This window comes from Siphateles boraxobius, unplaced genomic scaffold (genome assembly GCF_051911475.1).
Source record: "Siphateles boraxobius isolate OS27281-9 unplaced genomic scaffold, OSU_SipBor_1 53, whole genome shotgun sequence".
Taxonomy (NCBI): Eukaryota; Metazoa; Chordata; class Actinopteri; order Cypriniformes; family Leuciscidae; genus Siphateles; species Siphateles boraxobius.
In genome coordinates this window covers 1398412-1417100 of record NW_027509175.1, presented here as the reverse complement: position 1 = coordinate 1417100, position 18689 = coordinate 1398412, and the positions used below count along the sequence as shown (strand labels likewise).

At 45.4% G+C, this 18689-nt stretch overlaps 1 protein-coding gene across 3 annotated transcripts in view; it reads right to left on the bottom strand.

Annotated features, from left to right (window-relative positions):
* Positions 1-66: 66 nt before the first annotated feature.
* Positions 67-18689, bottom strand: part of acsl1a (acyl-CoA synthetase long chain family member 1a) — a 55351-nt gene continuing 36728 nt past the window's right edge. For all 3 annotated transcript variants that reach the window (XM_077205002.1, XM_077205003.1, XM_077205001.1), the window contains exons 14-21: positions 17930-18025; positions 17664-17736; positions 17467-17555; positions 16502-16618; positions 10481-10624; positions 10304-10405; positions 9904-9975; positions 67-1020 (exon numbers count right to left, since the gene is read on the bottom strand). In XM_077205002.1, the coding sequence (XP_077061117.1) occupies positions 880-1020; positions 9904-9975; positions 10304-10405; positions 10481-10624; positions 16502-16618; positions 17467-17555; positions 17664-17736; positions 17930-18025 (834 nt within the window). In that variant the 3' untranslated portion in view covers positions 67-879. The remainder of the gene's footprint in view (positions 1021-9903; positions 9976-10303; positions 10406-10480; positions 10625-16501; positions 16619-17466; positions 17556-17663; positions 17737-17929; positions 18026-18689) is intronic.

The window sequence follows — 18689 nt, the reverse complement described above, 5'->3', positions numbered from 1 at the left end:
ATACAGACACTGAGGTCTGTATCAGAAATAGTGAATAGGAACTAAGTTAAAGAAAACAAACCCAAAGACTATTAAAAGGCAATGCCATCAATTTATTTCTGTCTCACACCCACATGCTACAAAAACTTTTGCACAATTTACATGAAACAGAATACATTAAAAGATGTACAAACATAAATAGATAACCTATATACAAGCTTTAATCTCCATGAGAGAGGCACATTTGAGATGGACAGATTTCAAAGGGCTGTTAGTGGAATCTGAGCATCAACCACAACCAGTTTGATGTCATTCTACTGTTAAATTCAGTGGAAATCATTTATTCAGATATGGAAATATGAGTCTGTGTCAAACACATGATTTATCATAACAGAAGCATTTTGACATAAGGACCCTACATTTAAATAATAAGCATCGTGAATGAAATATCCATTTACACAAGTTTATTGGAAATCACTATATTTTAAATAGGTTTTGTTGAAAATATCTGCACATGCTTTACAAATCAGAAACCTGTCAGCACGTTTTTGGCATACGAGTATCAGCCTGTCATTTTGTTTTATATGATCTTGCATGTGTTCTGGATTATTAGACTCAAGCCATTCACTGGCCTAAGGCAATGGGATGGTTCACTTCCAGTTTTCTTGAATTGTCATCACAGATTAACAGCAGAGCTCATGAAATGTCTGCTATGTGCTTCGCTGGTGGGGCAGTACTTCACCTCTTTTGAGAAACGACGCTGGCACCTCCAAGTGGTAGTATCAACATCTGCAGTGGTCCTGATGCAATAACATGACAGAACTGGAGCACCTCCTTTATAATCATCAACACATTGCAAGTATGCATGTTTTGGGGTGTTCTAGTTGTCACTCTCAGTGTTCACATTTTGATTTTGGCATAGAGCTGGTCAGTCTGCTCCCTGAAGTGGCTTCTCAGCTCGGTTCTCTTTGCTTTCAGTGTTGGTGTGAGGAGTCCATTCTGAACAGAGAACATCTCTGCATGCAGGGCAATGTCTCTCACCTACAAACACACAGATTAGATAAAAGAATACACAATCATTCTTGTACAGGGGTTGTCAACTTTTTCTGACCCAGGAACGCTCCATCTAAACTCAACCAACTAGTATAAAATTGCTTACATTTCACAGTAATATAAATATAACATGAGTCACTAAATAATATTATCAGAATTAATAGTTATGAATAATAATTAAAATAATAATTATATAAAGATAATATTAACAATATTTAATAGTATATTTATTAATAGTATATTTATTAATACTACTAGTAAAATATGTATCTAAAATATAAAAATATATGTAATAATAGAATATATACACAATAATATGTATTAATAATAATTATTATATTATTAGTAATAATAATAATCATTTACAATTAAATGTTATTGTCAAACAGAGAGTGTAACATTATTTTTAAGATTATTACTTCATTTTATTCTGCTGGAATAAAATGTAAAAATCGGGTCAACACTAGTTATGCATAATGTAATAATGTATGTTAATGTTATTTACAGGGATTAAAGTGAAAAAAATTCTTCTGACTGAAATTTTTTTCAGGCCAAGTCAAAGTAACTTTATTTAAATAGTCGAGACCAATAACGTTTTAAGGGGAGATGTTTTAAACCGCTTTAATATTGCCAGTTTGCATATTTTAAAAGCTATTTTAATCTATGAAAAGAAAATGTACTTAGCTTGACAAATACTCAACCATCTACATAACTTTTCAGTGCATGTTTTTATTTATCTTATAAGACCAAACAATGCTAAACTACATTAATATATAGTTTGTTCCATGGCTAATTGTTTTGGCGGAGGGTAAAGTGAAGTTTCATAACTTTATATATTTAGGCTATTTAACTTTAACTTTGTAGCCTATTAGAGAGCTGACTAATGTTTGACTGAATTGTTTGCTTTATTTCTCATTGCATAGCTTCTTATAGCCTACCTATTAGGCTACTTATACTTTTATACTGGATATTATTGATCATTAAAACTGACATTTAACAAAAAGAGACAGGGTTGTGTAATGTTATATATTCTAAAATATATAAAATATTCTTTATATATATTTAACTATGCATTCTCTTCACTGTATGTGTACATGCATAATAAAATAAAACGATACAACCCTGTCTCTGTTTGTTAAATGTCAGTTTTAATGATCAATAATGTTTCATATTTTTGAAATGAAAACAAAAGTAAGCAGGGTTGTTTTATATCTCGTGTTATAAATATATGCAGTGAAAATAATCAATGTGCGTTGCCTGAACCACATTTGTGTGGCCATTAATATGTTCATTTATAAATGAAAAGAGGTTTTTTATATACATTTCGTTTTATTGTTGATGAAAAGAGGCAGAGTTGTATTTTATACCATATTTCGTTTTATTGTTGCCTTAAAATATACATAAAGATATAACTGGAGTAGCCAGAGCGAGATGAGTCACACGATCAAGAACGCGCTGTTCCATTTGCAGAATAACCGGACTCGCGTCCTCTCGTCCTCGGGAGTTCGGTTCTCCTGAGTCGAACTTGGAAAGTCTGAACTACCAAGGACCCAAGTCCGCAGTTTGCGTACTTGGTATTGAGGAACGGCCAATATTGACCCGGTTCTGTTTTCTATCATGCGCTGTGCACGTTCGCGATGACGTAATATGCACGCAAACGCACCAGGGTTCGATAGAATCAAGTTGAGTGTGAAACCAGACCAACGCTGCGGGGGGCGCCGGGAACAAACGCGCTCGGATTTGGACCGCAGTGAACGTCTCTGTTACGTATGTAACCCTCGTTCCCTGAGTAGGGAACGGAGACGTTACGTCGGATGACGACGAATGGGGGTTTCACCTAGAAAGCCAATCATCTTCGTGTATTACAAAACGAGCCAATGGCGATGAAATGCCATGGGTCTGCGGAATTTGCATAGCGTATCTCCGCCCCACCGCGTGGGTATAAAAGGAGGACGCCGGCAACATGCAGGTATGTCTTCGCTGAGGAGCCGAGACTAAACTCAGGCGTCTACCCAGCGGTACAGCGGAAGTGGCAGGGAGACGTAATGTCTCCGTTCCCTACTCAGGGAACGAGGGTTACATACGTAACCGAGACGTTCCCTTTCGTAGTCACTCCGGGTTACGTCGGATGACAACGAATGGGGGTCCCCGTGTAATCACGCCACCTTCACAGCTGTCTTCCAGTGCCCTGCGAAAGTCTGATCCCCCTGTCGTGATACTGGCACAGACGAAGGAGTCCTACTTAACACAGGAATACCAAGGTACACTGGGAAGCATATCTCAGAGGAAATATGCCGCATCATGCCTACCCGTAGGGAGGACTTAAGAACACACATATGGCCGGGGGGCTTCATATGGAGGAACGCTGGAGTGACCAGGGCTTCAGAGAGGAAGGCTCACCTGAGGAATATATCGCACGTATCCAGTCCGTGGAGTGGAATGGCGAGCAAGCGAAGACACCTGAGCGGGTCCAATACTAGCTAACTGAAGCGAGTACACGAGAGGACACAGGCTCCACTCGGAGATTATAAAATCTGGCGAATGAGTTGGGTGTCGCCCAGCCTGCAGCTCTACAGATGTCTGTCAGCGAGGCGCCATGCGCTAGAGCCCAAGAGGAAGCCACACTCCGGGTGGAGTGGGCTGTCACACCTAGGGGGCACGGTCGGCCTTGCTGTTGGTAAGCCAAAGCAATGGCGTCCAGTATCCAGTGTGACAACCTCTGCTTTGAGAGAGCCTTTCCCTTCAGTCTCCCACCATAACAGACAAAGAGCTGGTCTGAGGTCCTGAAACACTGCATCCTGTCTACGTAGGCACGGAGAGCGCGAACTGGACAGAGCAGTGCCAAGGCTGGGTCTGCCTCCTCCAGGGGCAGCGCTTGCAGGTTCACCACCTGGTCCCTGAAGGGAGTGGTGGGAACCTTGGGCACATATCCAGGCCGGGGTCTCAGGATCACGTGAGAGTGACCGGGCCCGAATTCCAGGCACGCTTCGTCAACGGAGAATGCGTGCAGGTCCCCTACCCTCTCGATGGAGGCCAATGCAACCAGGAGCGCTGTCTTTATAGACAGGAACTTAATCTGATTGCAGAGGCTCAAAGGTAGGCCTCTGTAAGGCATTTAACACCACAGAGAGGTCCCAAGAGGGAAAGAGAGGAGGGCGAGGAGGATTCAGTCTCCTCGCTCCTCTCAGGAACCTGACGATCAGGTCGTGCTTCCCCAGAGACTTACCTTCAACTGCTTCGTGATATGCAGCAATGGCGGCCACATACACCTTCAGGGTGGAGGGAGACAGCCTTCGCTCCAGCCCATCTTGCAGGAAGGAAAGCACGACAGTGATCGGGCATCTTCTGGGGTCTTCTCGGCGAGAAGAGCACCAGTTGACGAAGAGGTTCCACTTCAACGCATAGACATGTCTCGTGGACGATGTTCTAGCGGAAGTGATGGAAGCCGCCACCGCTGGTGGCAGGGTACTCAAACCTGCCTCGTCCCGTCCAGGAGCCACACGTGGATCCTCCAAAGATCAGGTCGAGGGTGCCAGAGGGTGCCCCGTCTCTGAGAAAGGAGATCCTTCCTCAGAGGAATTGGCCAAGGAGGTGCTGTCGCGAGGAGTATCAGCTCGGAGAACCAGGTCCGGGTGGGCCAGTACGGCGCAACCAGAATGATCTGCTCCTCGTCCTCCTTGATCTTGCACAAGGTCCGTGCGAGAAGGCTCACTGGGGGAAACGCATATTTGCGTAGGCCCCGCGGCCAGCTGTGCGCCAGTGCATCCGTGCCGAGGGTGCCCTCGGACAGGGAGTAATACAGGGCGCAATGGGATGAGTCGTGAGAGGCAAACAGGTCTATCTGTGTGTCCCCGAACTGGTCCCAGATCAGCTGGACCGACTGGGGATGGAGTCGCCATTCGCCGGGAACGGGCCGAAACCGTGACAGCTCGTCGGCTGCAAAGGTCCGATCTCCCGGAATGTAGATAGCACGAAGGGACCTCAGGTGCTTCTGACTCCATAATAGGAGGTGGCATGCGAGTTGCGACATACTGCCGGAGCGTAGACCACCCTGACGGTTGATGTACGCTACTGTCGCGGTATTGTCTGAACAGACTAGTACATGTTGACCCTTGAGCAACGTGCGAAAACGGTGCAGAGCAAGGCATACTGCCAGCAACTCGAGGCAATTGACATGCAGAAGACGCTGGGGTCCTGTCCAGGAGCCCGCGGCAGCATGTCCGTTGCACATGGCGCCCCAGCCCGTGGAAGAGGCATCTATGGAGACAACAACATGCCTGGAAACTCGTTCTATGGGAACACCGGCCCGTAGAAAACTGAGGTTCCTCCACGGGGTGAAGGTCTGACGGCAGGTCGGAGTTACTGGAACTCGGAGCGTGCCATGATGCCATGCCCACCTCGGGACTCGTTCGCGAAGCCACAGCTGAAGCGGTCTCATATGAAGCAATCCGAGCGGCGTTGCCGTGGCTGCAGATGCCATATGCCCCAGGAGCCTCTGAAACAAACTCAGTGAGACCACACTCTTGCCATCGAACTGTCGAAGACAAGTCAGCAGTGAGTGTGCGCGCTCGCTCGTAAGCTGCGCGGACATAGCGACCGAGTCGATCTCCATACCGAGAAAAGAGATCCTCTGCACGGGGGAGAGTTTGCTCTTCTCCCAGTTGACCCGAAGGCCCAGACGGGCTAGGTGCCGGAGCACTAAGTTTCTGTGTTCGCAAACCTGATCTCGAGAGTGAGCCAGTATTAGCCAGTTGTCGAGGTAATTCAGGATGCGAACCCCGTGTTCGCGTAGGGGAACAAGGGCTGCCTCGACGACTTTCGTAAAGACGCGAGGAGACAGAGCCAACCTGAATGGGAGAACCGCGTACTGGTATGCCTGCCCCTCGAAAGCAAACCGGAGAAACGGTCTGTGTCGAGGTAAAATAGAGACATGAAAGTAGGCGTCCTTCAAGTCTATCGCTGCAAACCAATCCTGTGGCCGCACGCATTCGAAAATGCGTTTGGCCGTGAGCATCTTGAACGGCAGCCTGTGAAGGGAGCGGTTCAAGACGCGCAGATCCAGGATCAGACGCGCAGATCCAGGAACTGAATCGCATAGCCGAGCCTGATAGTTCGGGCGACCCAACAGGACAGGCTGGGAAGCTCTAACCAAGCTGCCAGAAACTGAACCAGCGGGGTCATGCGAACCACAGGCGTCCCCCCGGAGGGGCAGCGAAGCGGAGTGACTGGCCCAGGCGAGGGTGGCATAGCGTCCCGGTGCGGGGGCACGGTCATGCTCCACGTCCTGACAGAGGAGCCCAGGGAAGGACCAGCGTTCCACGGGAGTCTGCTCTGCCAGGGGTCTGGCGACAGAGGGGGACGAGAGTGGTGAGGTCCGGGGACGGCACACACTGTCATCCGCACCCTCTGGGACAGAGGGGGACGGGAGTGGCGAGGCCCGGGGGCGGCGCACACCGCGGTCCGAGAACTCTGTGACAGAGAGGGATGAGAGCGGCGAGGCCCGGAGGCATCACGCACTGTCAACCGGCTCTGTGTGCTCAATGATAGGTGTATCGGTTCTTTCTTTCACCATAATAGGGTACTGCCCTCCAGTGGGTGAGCAGCGGGAGAACAAAAGATTCTCCCGCTGGAGGGGGCCTGCAACCACCTCCTGGGAAAAAACCGACACCATCACTGAGCAGCCCGTCTCAGGAGCACCACTTAGCCTGGCGTTTAGCTGGGCACGGGGCTTGAGAGCGCCTTCCTGCGGCCTCCTCCACGACGCAGCCCGGGTGAAGGCTGCTGCAGGGGCCGTGCGGGAGGGGAGGGAGCCACAGGAGGGTGCCCTCGGCGGCGAGCAGGCTGAGGCGTCTGTACCGATGGCTGGGTGGAGGCAGCAGCAGGCCGTCGGGGCAGAATATGTTTGATCGCCTCAGACTGCTTCTGTGCGGTTGAGAACTGCTGGGCAAAGTCCTCAACCGCTCCGCCGAAGAGGGCGGCCTGGGATATGGGGGCGTCGAGCAGATGAGTGCGCTCGGCGTCCCGCATATCAGTCAGGGTCAGCCAAAGGTGACGCTCCTGGACCACAGAGGTGGCCATCACCTGACCCAGGGAGCTTGAGGCCACTTTTGTCGCTCGGAGAGCGAGGTCAGTGGCGGCACGCAGCTCCTCAAAGAGCCCTGGGTCAGTCCCCGCCATGGCATATCTCTGAGCAGCTGGGCCTGGTAGACCTGCAAGGTGCTCATCGCATGCAGAGCGGCGGCCGCCTGTCCTGCGATCATGAGATCTCGCCACGAGGGTGGACAAAAAAATACAGGCCTTGGACGGGTGCTTAGGAGTACCACGAGATGAAGCACTCTGAGGAAACAGTTGCATGGCAACAGAACGTTCAACCGGGGGAATCTCATTGTACCCATGGGCGACCGCCCCATCGAGGGGGGGAAAGGCGGAGAAAGCTGACGAACGTACACGGGAGGTCAAAGGAGCCTTCCATGACTTCGCCAACTCCTCATGCACTTCCAGGAAGAATGGTATTGGGGTTGGCTGTGGCCGTGAGGCGGCAGCCACACCCAAAAACCAATCATCCAACCGCGAGCGCTCAGGGCAGGGCGGAGGGGTCCACTCCAGCCCGATGCTCGCGGCGGCCCGGGAGAGCATGGCCGTCATCTCGGGATCTGATACGGACAACGCTGGAACTCCAGAAGGAGGCAACACAGCCGCATCGTCACTTCCCGATGACTCGTGCCTGCCTTGTGATGCCGCGATTGACATCGAGTCCTCCTCTGGAGCACCGAATGAAATACGCGGGGCATCAGTAGATGAACCCGGTAAATTCACCGCAGCACTCGCGGGTTGCAACACTGAAGAGGATGGTGTGGTCCTAGGACGCATCGTCGGATTGTTCCACACCGTCACCGTCAAGTCACCCTGTCCACCAGCCGAAGTACCACCTCTCGTGGAGGGTGTAGATCGGGGTGTGGATGAGGGGACTCTCTCTCGAATGAGATCATTGAGTCTCGACCTTAGTGTTGCGATGGCCATGTTCCCACAGAAGGAACATGAGTCATCCACAAGCGCTGCTTTAGCGTGCTCAAAGCCCAGACACGCAAAGCAGCGATTGTGCCCATCAAAGGAAGACAGGAATCGACTGCACCCAGAAGAACACGGGCGAGACATCTTTAAAAAGAAGTGCCACGTCCAGTTCTTTTAGAGAGGAAAACTCAGCGATGCTGAGGCGACCAGGGAGAACACACAGACTGGCAGATCACTGCTCAGATCGCAGGCAATGTGAAACTCGCTGGGTACCGCCGTCACACCAACACCGGAGAGTTCGCTCGTCTCGAAGAGAAGATGATGTCACTGAAACTCAGGATTTGGCTTGTGGAGTGAAGAGAAGCTCTTGGCTCCGAAGCGAAAACATACCTGCATGTTGCCGGCGTCCTCCTTTTATACCCACGCGGTGGGGCGGAGATACGCTATGCAAATTCCGCAGACCCATGGCATTTCATCGCCATTGGCTCGTTTTGTAATACACGAAGATGATTGGCTTTCTAGGCGAAACACCCATTCGTCGTCATCCGACGTAACTCGGAGTGACTACGAAAGGGAACCAGCTGTAGCCTGACATGCACTTCTCCAAAACTAAGATTAATGGAGTGAACACGGAGCAGTTTTTCCGTGAGCAAGAATTCAAAACCCGGACTGGCCCTTAAGCGAAGTGATTACAGAATGCTTAGAGTGGAGAGAGGAACGTGCTTTCGTTCCAAACCAGGCTTTATCACATCCCCCTCAGCAGGGTGAATACACCTGGTCTTTCCTTAATTTAAGACCTATTCAAACTAAAATTAAGACATTTATCACACTATAGCCCCTTTCACACAGAGATTCCGGAAAATACACGGATAAAGTGACCTGTGATTCGACCCGGGTTCGTTTGACTTTGGTTCATTCACACTGCCAGTGATTTTCCGGAATCAGAGAAATCTGTGCGGGAATCAGTGCGTTCACACACAACCCGTAAAAATCCCGTAAAGACACGTGACATCGATGTGACATGTAATGTCTCAACAGCGTCTATAGTTTGCTTATGAGCTGCGATTTCTCTCTCGAAAAACCACGCTTGTGCATTTTTTTCTCTGATTCGATCATAAACTAGTGCATTACGTACCGTTTCACTAGCCTGCTTTCACTTCACTTCAGCGTCATCATTACGACACGGCATTGATTACGGCTTTTGTTCACACAGCACGCGTTCCGGGACTGATCCCGGCAATGTTACTAGATCCTCAACCCGGGATCAATCCCGGCATCAATCCCGGGTCGTGTTTGCGTTCACACAGAAGGCGTTCTGGTAATTTCCCGGCAATTTCCCGGGATCAACGCGCTGTGTGAAAGGGGCTTATTTGAGAAATGAAAGCCTATTTACGGCCTTAAAATTATGAAAAGTGAACTTAAAGGATAATTCCGGTATTTAACACTTTGAGTCTATTTTGTAGTTTGTTTTGGATGAACTAGAGTGGTGGACTTAGAAATGTTGACGATGGGTCCTGTCTCGACTTTTTGACTATTTTAGGATCGCCTCTGACCGCTTCAGAGTGGATGTCTTAATAACAAATTAAATAATAATTATCAGATAAATTCTCCATATTTAGAAATACATTTTGAAATCGGCTATATAGAATATTTTCAAAAACAATATTTGTTTAAGTTAACGGACCACAGGGGTTCCATAGACCCTGGTTGAAAATCCTTGTGCAAGTACTTTTGTATTGATATCTGGATCAGTATTTATTCACAATAAAAACAATATTAATCTTAAAAACTGATAAATAGTGTAAAAATGTGATAAGTGGCAGAGTTGAAGTTATCGGGAATTGTGTTTGTTATATTTACCTGTTCAAAAGACTTCAGTCCGGCTTCTTTCCCTAGCCGAATGATGTCCTCTAGGATGGCATTTTTCAGTTCCTGTTTAAACACAATATCAGGCGTCAGTTCTTCAGGGTTGGCACAGGCCATTCAAACATTACTGCCCATTCCAACTTCAGCTAATTCATTACGATGACATAAAATAGTGTGATCAAACGTACAGGTAATACAAAAACTAATCATCCGTGTACATGATTTGTGAATTCCATACATCTCTGGATGGTGAAACCGACATATCCGATAGTCCCACTCTCCTTCATTGCATCATCAAGCTTTGCCTTTGTTATTGTTTTGAAAATGCGACCTCTGGCGGCGAAAACTTACATATTGTGCCTTTAAATGTATTTTTACTATGTAAGTGGTTTACCTTGCATTTGCACATTTCAGTGTAGGATCCCTCAATGCCTCTTTTCTTTGCCCATCCTGGCAGAAAGTCTGGATCAGGAACCACAATACCCACTAAACATGCCTGCAAAGAGTACCAGAATGGGTTTACTCTCATTTAAAGCATATACTCTGATTAACCGCTGTGTGTTTTTCTCACCTGTAGACTGTCTCCATGTACAAAGACCTGGGCCACAGGGTCACTACGCATGTAGATGTTCTCAATCTTCTCTGGAGCGATGTATTCACCTTGAGCCAGCTTAAAGATGTGTTTCTTCCTGTCTATAATCTTCAGAGTTCCATTCTAAAACAATAAATACTCAGCTTCACTAATTAAGTAAGGAAGAAATAATGATGGACCATAAAATTAATACCATGTCATAAAGTAGAGGCTTCTGCTGACTTAAAAGGCTAGTATAAACCAGAGCATGTGAGCGAAGCGGAGCGGTGTGACGCTCAGCTCAATATTCCGCTCTATGCGCGTGCGCTCCACTCAGTCGCTCGCGTCCCAAGCGAACGCTCCACTGATGAATCGCTCACGCTCACCGGTAAAAAAAATCCCGCTCAGACATAAGTAGCTCTGTAGGCTACTTGCTTTCTGTTTGTACTTTGTAATGAATATCTGGAATAAATGTATCATTTACAGTAGCTAGGATTGTAAATAGAAGTTATTTCGGGGTGATTCTGAATAAAAGTCTGTTCTTTTTATTCATTTAAATGCATTAAATTAACTTAATTAAAAAACATGTCTAGCCCTTTGGCAAACTTGGTTATTAAATGCAATAACTGAAAAGGTATATTTGATTTTCGTTTTTTTATTTCCGTGAACATAACTGCAGTTGCAAAACAGGCATATTAAAACGCGCGCGTGCGCGCGCACGCACGCACCCACAAACAAGATGCATGTTATGCATAAGGCTCGCAACTTCCTTAAAACAATATTTTAACTCCATAACCAACCCACTATTGCTTTAGCTAATTCACCGATTCCCGAGCTACCAAATCACAATAGGGCATTCTGAGTAGAGCGAGCGGCACTGAGCGGACGGAGCGAGCGGTCTTCAGAAAGGCGCTCTCCGCTCAGGAGGAAGTATTACCGCTCAGCTCCCTGCTCCGCTCCGCTCACATGCTCTGGTATAAACTTCAAAAAATTAAAATCTTTCCAACAATACGGGAAAATTGTGCATAAGTGACATGTTTTAATTCTCTACAATAGTTAATGCAACATGGTGAAGTTGCAAGTGTGAGTTTCAGTGAACACACATGCAGAAGTGTGTAATCTGGTTCACAATAACTCCTGTAAAGAATTAGTTAATGCAATAAGGCAGTGTTCAGAGCAATCTTTCCCATCAGTCATTTGCATTCATAACTCATTTATATACACTACTGTTAAAAAGTTAGCGGTGAGTGAGATTGGTCTTCTTTTTATAACAATTTTTAAGAGGTTCCACAAAAATAAATAAATAAATATTAAGCAGCACAACTGTTTTCAACATTGATCATATTAATTGAATTATTATGTTTAAGGAGCTGAGTTTGTGGCTTTAGCTGAAGCCTGGAAATTAATGAAAGCGAAATGTGTGTCGATTTAGACAGATTATCGTAATTCGTTGGGAGTTGCTTATGATTTTGGCACTGATGATTTTTGATTTTTGGTCAACCTATCTTTCATGCTGGGTTAATAACAAATTTGCTAGATTTTTTTGCCTAATCGAATTTCTATTTGTAAAACGCAGCGCGTACTAACAAAAAATATTTTATTTTTATAAGAAATTCAGGGCAGGCGCAGCTGAAAAGCTGATGCCACAGAAACAATGGAGATTGTTTACCATGTTATCTGAAAGTAACCGTGATTCCCTTTCGTATTCACTCCGAGTTACGTCGAGTGACGACGAAATGGGGGTTTGGCTTAGAAGCCTATAACCTTCGAGTGTTAAAAAACGAGCCAATGGCAAAGAGATGCCATGAGTCTGCGGAATTTGCATAGCTTAGCTCCGCCCCAGCTCGTGGGTATATAAGGAAGGAGGCTTGCAACATGCAGATATGTTTCTGCTGAGGAGCCAAGAGGTCCTCTTCACTCCTGTAAGCCTGATTTCTCTGACTGTCATCGACTGGAGAGCTGCTCGTCTTGAAGACACTCAGTGTTGGTGCAAAGGCGATTTTCCAGCGAGATTCACATCCCTGCCTGCTGATTTGTGCAGTGGTCTGCATTCAGCGTGTGTGTTTCTCCCTGGCCGCTTCAGCGCAGGCTGCTGAGCGTCCTCTCACAAAAGAGGGGAATGGGGTACAAGGGGTTCGCGTCCTGAACTATCTTGACGACTGTCTAATCCTAGCTCACTCTCGAGACCAGGTTTGCGAACACAGGGACCTAGTGTTCCGGCACCTAGCTCGTCTAGGCCTTCGGGTCAACTGGGAGAAAAGCAAACTTTGCCCCGTGCAGAGGATCTCTTTTCTCGGTATGGAAATCAACTCGGTCGCCATGTCCGTGCAGCTTACGAGCGAGCGCGCACAGTCACTGCTGACTTGCCTGCGTCAAATCCAGAGCAAGAGTGCGGTTCCACTGAAACTATTTCAGAGGCTCCTGGGGCATATGGCATCCGCAGCCACTCCGCTCGGGTTGCTTCATATGAGACCGCTACAGCAGTGGCTCCGCGATCGAGTCCCGAGGTGGGCATGGCAACAGGGCACACTCCAAGTACCAGTTACTCCGACCTGTCGTCAAACCTTCACCCCGTGGTCAAACCTACGGGCCAGTGTGCCCCTAGATCGAGTTTCCAGGCATGTTGTTGTCTCAACAGATGCCTCCACAACGGGCTGGGGTGCCATGTGCAATGGACATGCTGCTGTGGGTTCCTGGACAGGACCCCAGCGCCTTCTGCATGTCAATTGCCTCGAGTTGCTGGCAGTACGATTGGCTCTGCAACGTTTCCATGCCTTGCTCAAAGACCAGCACGTACTAGTCCGATCAGACAATACCGCGACAGTAGCGTACATCAACCTACAAGGTGGTCTACGCTCCTGCCGTATGCCACACCTCGCCCGCCACCTCCTCCTATGGAGTCAGAAGCATCTGAGGTCGCTTCGTGCTATTTACATTCCAGGAGACCTGAACTGTGCAGCCGACGAGCTATCTCGAATTCAGCCTCTCTCCGGCGAATGGCGACTCCATCCACAGTCGGTTCAGTTGATTTGGGAACAGTTCGGGGACGCTCAAGTAGATCTGTTTGCCTCCCACGACTCTTCCCATTTCAGCCTGTTTTATTCCCTGACCGAGGGCACGCTCGGCACGGATGCACTGGTGCACAGGACTGGATACGTGCGATATTCTCCTCAGGTGAGTTTCCCGAGAAGCCCTGAGTTCCTCCAGCACTGCTGACGTCAACGCCAAGGTTATGCCTCTGGCAGATTTCGCAGTTTGCTAGGTGCCTCCACGTGCATGGTCCCCCCCCTGGGCGACCCCCACATGTGTATTTCCACTGTAAGCCTCCTTAAGGATGTGTCTTTCTCTCGGCAAGCCACCTTGCCACCCCTGGAGTTGAAAGATTCCACCCTACGGGCTGGACACTCCAGTGTTTCTCCTTATGCTACCCGCTCTCGGGCCATACGTGTATTCCTAAGACCTCCATTCGGGGGGGCATGGTTTGGATATTCCACTGAGATATGCTTCCCAGTGTACCTTGGTATTCCTGTGTTAAGTTGGAGTCCTCCATCCGTGCCAGTCTCACGACAGGGAGCTCACACTTACGCAGGGCACTGGAAGACAGCCAAGAGGTGGCGTGATTACACTGGTACCCCCATTTCGTCGTCACTCGACGTGACTCGGAGTGACTACGAAAGGGAACGTCTCGGTTACTATGTTCCCTGAGTAGGGAACGGAGACGTTACGTCTTCCTGCCATTTCCGCTGTTCCACTGGAACACCGAGTTCAGTCTTGGCTCCTCAGCAGGAAAACATATCTGCATGTTGCCAGCCTCCTTCGTTATATACCCACGAGGTGGGGCGGAGCTACGCTATGCAAATTCCGCAGACCCATGGCATTTCTTTGCCATTGGCTCGTTTTTTAACACTCGAAGGTGATAGGCTTCTAAGCAAAACCCCCATTCCGTCGTCACTCGACGTAACGTCTCCGTTCCCTACTCAGGGAACGAGGGTTACATACGTAACCGAGACGTATTTCTGACTCCTTACAGAGCATGCAGTCTTTTGATTCAGACACAGAGAAGTCTGTTTGGAGGAAATCTGGCTGCAGTATTAAAGAAGTGTTTGGTTAAGTGTTGATGACAAACTTTGTTTACCAAAATATTTCTTCAACCAATATGATAAATTGATGCACAGGTTGGACCCTGCATCAAAAAGGGGGATGATAACTTTTATTTGAAAAAAAAAGAAAAGAAAAAAGATTTGCTTTGGATATTGTTTGGGAAACCCATTTATGGGAATGGAAGGAGTTAAACAACGAGTGCCATCAACCGAGTTGTGTGTGTGAACATGACATGTTGAAAAGAAATATCTTCTGTCCTATCTAACATTTATGTTTAGGTGAACGCAGCTCAAGGTATGGCAGTTGATACACCAATGCACGACATCAAATCAGGAGATTTATGAAGTTATTAGGGGATTATGAAAAATCTGACAAATCTGACAGTTCTTGTTCAAATTATAACAATTCTGGTGTAGTAACACAGCTAATGAGTATTTTACAAAGTTTAGGTTTATGTTCATTTATGTTTTATTTTATGTTCTATTTTTTATTTTTCATGTGGGCTATACTGTGTAGGTAATGGCAAACAGCACTGAGAATGATTTGACAATGGTTGATGATGAAATGAAACAAATCAGAGATGCTGTTATACAGAATAGGTTACTGTTAGACATGTTAACTACTGAGAAAGGAGGAGTGTGTAAAATGTTGGGATACATCATGTTGTTTTTACATTCCAGACTGTAGTGACAACATAAACAATATTATTGAGAAAATGATAATGGCTGTAAAATAAGAAAAATGATAACTTATTGGTTTAAATGGTTCACCAACCACTGGGGAGGGTGGGAATATTGGATATGACATACAGTGCTGCTGATATTGATAGGAGTTTTGTTGTTGATGTGCCTGCCATGTGTAATACAATGTTTTTCAAGCTTTAGTGGAGATAATTGTGAAACGTAGCTTCATATCAAATGCTTTAAATGTCTAATTATGAGGACCAATTTGAAGATGCATGTCGAAAACCATGCAACCAAGAAATTTGACGATGATACGACTAACTTCAAGTTACAATGAAAAGTATTAATTGAGTTAAGATAAGGTTTTCCTATTTTGAACATCTATACTATTTCTTGTTTATACTGAGGTGACTGCGGGTCTGATTTTATGTCAGGAGTGCAATAACAGTGTTTATTCATTGAGCCCGGCTTCAGATAAAGTCTTTACTTGCTTGCTAAACACTTAAGGGACTATCCCCCTAAAAAACAGGAAGGAAGGAAGGATGCCCTCCTCTCATTGTCACACTCTGCAGCCGTTCTGTATGACAGCTGGCCTTTTCTTGCAAGAAAATAAATAACATTTAAAGACAATTGGTTCATGTTTGTCTCTTATTCAGTGATGTAAAATTGTTTGCCACCACAGTTCAATCTTAAAAGATGGAGCTTGGTCTGGTGATAGCCGGAATAGTTTTTACTGTATTTTTGGACAAATAAAATGTAACCAAAGTGCAAACTTTTGAATGTAGTGTAAATGCAGATGACATAATTTTTATTAACAGAGTGGTTTTAGGGTAAAATAAATACTAAATATTGGGTAAAAAAAAGTTAGTACAATGTCTAAAGTGGACCATTGAAATAAATTAAGTAATTTTGCAACTACAAGTCAAGTAAATAAAGAGTTAGCAGATTTTAAGCAGACTGTCTACTAATACTCTAATGAGTAGTAGTTACAAAGTTATTTTTAGTTAGTAGAATGTCTAAAGTGGACTATTGGAATAATGTGTCACCAAATATGGTGAGTCCATAACTGGGTTGATGTCAGTTCCATTTAAAATTAATCGGATTCACTGAAACAAGGGTAAAATTCACAGAAATCAGGATGTTGATTAAATTAGAACTGACCTGGGAGACTAAAATAAGATCTGTCGACTGAGAGTAAAAAAGGAGCAGAAGTGCTGAGAGAGAATGTAGAATTTACCGGTAGCCATTTGCCGATGTCTCCGGTGTGCAGCCAGCCGTCTTTATCTATGGCTTCTAAAGTTCGCTCCGGGTCCTTCAGGTAACCTTGAAACACATTTGGTCCTTTCACACACACCTGTGGAGGACACACCCACACAGCCAGTAAACTGGGAGGTAAACTGTGCTACACAAAAAGTTAGTATATACAAAAGTAGGTTTAAATTATAATTTTTGCTTTGCTTTTGTCATGACTAAAGATCAAAATATTGGGAGTTACCCATTCCATCTGTTAATATTTCATTCATAAATGAGGGAGGAGTCTAAGGGGCTGTTTACACGACACCATTTTCAACTGAAAAACATAAAACTTTTCTTGTGTTTTGGCCATTTGTTTACACGACAACTGTGTTTTGGGTGCCTGAAAAAGGCAAACTGTTAAAAATGGGTTTCAAAGTGCTAGTTTTTGAAAACGGTATCCGTGTAAACAACAAAAACGCGAATCTCTGAAGACGATGAAGTCATGCACATGGTATTACATGTTCAGTCTATTGTGTTTCATCGCCATCTAATGGCCTGGCAGCAGAATACAGCGTTTTTAGTCATTTTCGAGGAATCATGTGAATGGGAATCGTTTTGACAATGGTGTCATCTGAATGGCCAAAACTCAAAGGAAAAACGTATCCGTTTTAAGTATTGTTGTCTTGTAAATGTGCCCTAAATGATTTTATTTATTAATCATTTCATTATTAACATTATGCCACAAAAGCTGTCAACAATGCTTAATTGAAACCACTTTATATTAAGTCAATTTAACTATATTATAACATTTCAATTAATATTTTATACAATGCACTTATTGTTTACATGTGTACATGCATGTATATGCATTTTACATCAAAGACACCTAATATAAAGTGGGACCACTTAACTTGTATTAAACCAAGATCATTCCTTTAAAATTCAACATTTTAACTGGTGACCTACCTCTCCCTCTCCACTGGCTGCAAAATAATTCATTTCAGCCAAATCCATTAACTTAACGAAATTACAGGGCAGCGGCGCTCCCACATGACCTGAGTGCAAGAGACACAGAGAGTTTGTGTTACAGCACAGGCTGTTTATTCATTAAAACATGTGTATATGTGAGTTATATGTGTTAGTGTGAGATTTGCATGTGTTACCTGCTGTCCAGTCTCCAGGAAGTGACATTGTGCAGCCTGCGGTACACTCTGTCTGCCCATAACCCTCATAAAACTACAACATAAGCAACACACAAAAACAGTGACTCTAAATGAGATGTGGGAACTGATAGCATGAGAACAGAAGTCTTTGTGTGTGTGTGTGTGTGTGTGTGTGTGTGTGTGTGTGTGTGTGTGTGTGTGTGTGTGTGTGTGTGTGTGTGTGTGTGTGTGTGTGTGTGTGTGTGTGTGTGTGTGTGTGTGTGTACCTGGCAGCCCAGCGCTGCTCGCAGGAAGGTGAGAACGGTGGGAGAGACGGGAGCAGCTCCTGTGATCATTAGCCTCACGCGCCCACCCAGACTGGCCTGTAGGCGGAGTCACAGCTGAGTCAGTTTGCTGTGTTTACCCACTAGCAGAAAATAGTTCTGTTTTTGGAGTCAAGTCAAGTTTTATTTATAGAGCACAGGTTTAACACAACCGTAGTTTATCCAAAGTGCTTTACAGTACAATAAAATAAATAAATAAAATAAAATAAAGAGAAAAGTAGTGGAAAAAAGGAGATAAAAATCAAGTATCAAAATCATTCTGTGTATATGCAGTAAGCTAGTGATAATGTTCATTGTTTGAGATACTGTTGTAGTCTACTACTGTTTGTAGTAATACTGTTCACTTTAAATTGAAGCTACATATTATTGATTTTTTTCTTTTTGTGTATTATGGGGCGTGAGCCTGCAATGTTACTAAATGTGTGTTCTATTTAGACATACTATCAGCTCTTGTTATTTATTTGAGATGTAATGTTTTTTTCTTTTCTCTCTCTCTTCTAATATGTTACATTATCACAAATAAATTGAATATTGCACTTAAAATGCTATGGTTTACCTAAATACATTATCGCCTAAAATGACAATTCATATTGTGTCTTTCTGTCATTTGCACTAAAAACATCCCCGTCTCATGTTAAGGTCCCTAACCCCTCACATAATCATGACACATCGCACTGCACATTATCTAAGCACCCATCCCAAT